This window comes from Entelurus aequoreus, linkage group LG01, assembly GCF_033978785.1.
Source record: "Entelurus aequoreus isolate RoL-2023_Sb linkage group LG01, RoL_Eaeq_v1.1, whole genome shotgun sequence".
NCBI lineage: Eukaryota > Metazoa > Chordata > Actinopteri > Syngnathiformes > Syngnathidae > Entelurus > Entelurus aequoreus.
The window spans coordinates 9,452,191-9,454,870 of record NC_084731.1 but is presented as its reverse complement, the minus strand read 5'-3'; the positions used below and the strand labels follow the sequence as shown (position 1 = coordinate 9,454,870).

General features: G+C 48.6%; 1 protein-coding gene across 1 annotated transcript; it reads right to left on the bottom strand.

Annotated features, from left to right (window-relative positions):
• Positions 1 to 907: 907 nt before the first annotated feature.
• LOC133660902 (carboxypeptidase N subunit 2-like) lies at positions 908 to 2,204 on the bottom strand. The gene has a single exon (XM_062064388.1). It carries the CDS (start codon positions 2,202 to 2,204, stop codon positions 1,137 to 1,139), a length of 1,068 nt encoding a protein of 355 aa, XP_061920372.1. The 3' UTR covers positions 908 to 1,136.
• Positions 2,205 to 2,680: the final 476 nt, after the last annotated feature.

Below are 2,680 nucleotides of genomic sequence, written 5' to 3'. Positions count from 1 at the left end.
TGTCATCAAAATTCTAAAATTAATTTTAATCAGGAAAAATTACTAATGATGTTCCATAAATTCTTTTTTAATTTTTTCAAAAAGATTCGAATTAGCTAGTTTTTTCTCTTCTTTTTTTCGGTTGAATTTTGAATTTTAAAGAGTCGAAATTGAAGATAAACTATGTTTCAAAATTTAATTGTCATTTTTTTCGTGTTTTCTCCTCTTTTAAACCGTTCAATTAAGTGTAAATATCATTCATTATTAATAATAACATAGAGTTAAAGGTAAATTGAGCAAATTGGCTATTTCTGGCAATTTATTTAAGTGTGTATCAAACTGGTAGCCCTTCGCATTAATCAGTACCCAAGAAGTAGCTCTTGCTTTCAAAAGGTTGGTGACCCCTGATATAGAGATTTACTGTAAGCGTTAAATAAATAATAATAATTTGACTTATTTTTTAACATTTTAATGACTGAGACCCTTTATGGTCCCCGGGAGCCCTAAAGGTTCAATCAATCAATCAATCAATGTTTATTTATATAGCCCTGAATCACAAGTGTCTCAAAGGGCTGTACAAGCCACAACGACATCCTCGGTACAGAGCCCACATACGGGCAAGGAAAACTCACCCCAGTGGGACGTCAATGTGAATGACTATGAGAAACCTTGGAGAGGACCGCATATGTGGGTAACCCCCCCCCCCCTCTAGGGGAGACCGAAAGCAATGGATGTCGAGTGGGTCTGACATAATATTGGTCATAATAAGGTTGAAAAAAAAAAAAAATCCATAGATTTTGTTTTGGTTTGAAAATGAAAAATGCTTAAATTTTTCCGTGTGCGGCCCTTGGTGGAAAAAGTTTGGACACCCCTGCTCTAGGACTATATTCCATAAAAATAAATAAATCCAAAATAATGTCATGTCACGTACATTTAATGTTTTTCCCACAACTTGACCAGCTTTCGTTCCATAAAAGTGGACAATTCAACACTGTAAAAATATGCTTTTATGAATGTAAAATGTGCAACAAAAAACTAGAACAATAAATAAAGGCAAAACAGAGGTTCCTTTTTTTTAGGTAAACCTAATAAAACTGACCTGAAGACGTTATATGGAAATAATATGCTGGATGTCATACATGAATAAAGGGTCGTGATCAATAGTCTGACTCATCGGAAAGTTCCCCTTGTTGCGTCCAGTGCTTCCCCCTCTTCTTCTTCTTCCTCTTCCTCTCCCCCATCAGCATGGCGGCCAACAAGGTTATCACCACGGTGACGGTGATGATGAGCACGGTGACGGTCTCGGCCAGGCACAGCTCCGTGTCCACCTCCATCAGCCGGTAGTCGCGCAGCGCCGCGGGCTGCCCGCACGTCAGGTTGTAATAGTCGTCCAGGAAGAGTCTCTGGACGCTCCGCAGCTTCCGGAACACCCTCTGCAGGTCGCAGTCACAGTTCCAAAGGTTCCCCTCCAGCAGGATGTGGGTGCTGTAAGTGTGGATGCTCAGGAAGGTCTTGAAGTAGAGGCTGCTCAGCCGGTTGTCGGCCAGGTTGAGGAGCGTCATGCTGGTGAGCGGCTTGAACACCCCCGCCCGCGTCTCGTTGATCCGGTTCCCGGCCAGGTCGAGGACCTCCAGCGAGCGCAGCATGGAGAACATGCCGCTGCTGAGCGTGCTCAGCCGGTTGGCCCGCAGGTGCAGCTGCCGCAGGCCGCTCATGGAGGCAAACGACCTCACCTGGATGGCGTGGATGGCGTTGCCGCTCAGGTTCAGCCTCTGCAGGCTGTCCAGGTGCACGAAGCTGCGGCTGTCCAGGCCGCTCAGCGAGTTGTGGGCCAGCTGGAGCTCCCGCAGAAAGGCCAAGCCCGCGGAGAAACCCTCGCCCAGCGTGGCGATCCGGTTCCGGCTGAGGTCCAGCTTCTGCAGGAACTCCAGCAGCGAGAAGCCGCCGTCTCGCACCGCGCTGATGTTGTTGTTCTGCAACAGAAGGACGCGCAGCTTGCGGTTCATGCCGAACGAGCGCTCCGGGATGACCGAGATGTGATTGTCGGACAGGTCCAGCAGCTCGGTGGTGGGTGGGACTCTGGCGGGCAGGTGGGTGAAGAAAGCCCGCGAGCAGATGGCGAACCTCAGATCTCCACGACACTTGCAGCCTGATTCGCACCAGGTGCTGTGAGACCTGGAGGACGCCGCTGACGCCAACAGGAGCAGGAACAGGAACTCCCTCATGGCTACTAGAAACAGCAGAAGGAAACATTACCAAACTTGCAGTAGACGAATGACAACCTGAAAGATGAGCTGAGAAGTTATCTATTCATGATTTGTCTTACCAGCAGCTGCACGTCTGCTTCCCAGCGCCTGCAACGAGCGGCGGACGGCAGCGGGGAAACATGACATGATGACGGAGGCGAGGGGGGGAGACGGGCGCTCGCCGCCTGGAAAACCTAATGAGACGCCACAAAGAGGATGGAAACAAACCAGCGAGGGGAGGCGAGCTCATCAATTATTTACCGTGCGGTGGGAGGGCGGAGGGGAAAGTGAAGTGCAGCGGGGTTTAAGAGATTGAATTGGGCCACAGGAGAGAATTAGAAGGTCTGGGCTTATTCAACTGATTGCAGGCAGCTCTTAATCTCTACTATATATATATATCCATCCATCCATCCATCCATCTTCTGCCGCTTATCCGAGGTCGGGTCGCGGGGGCA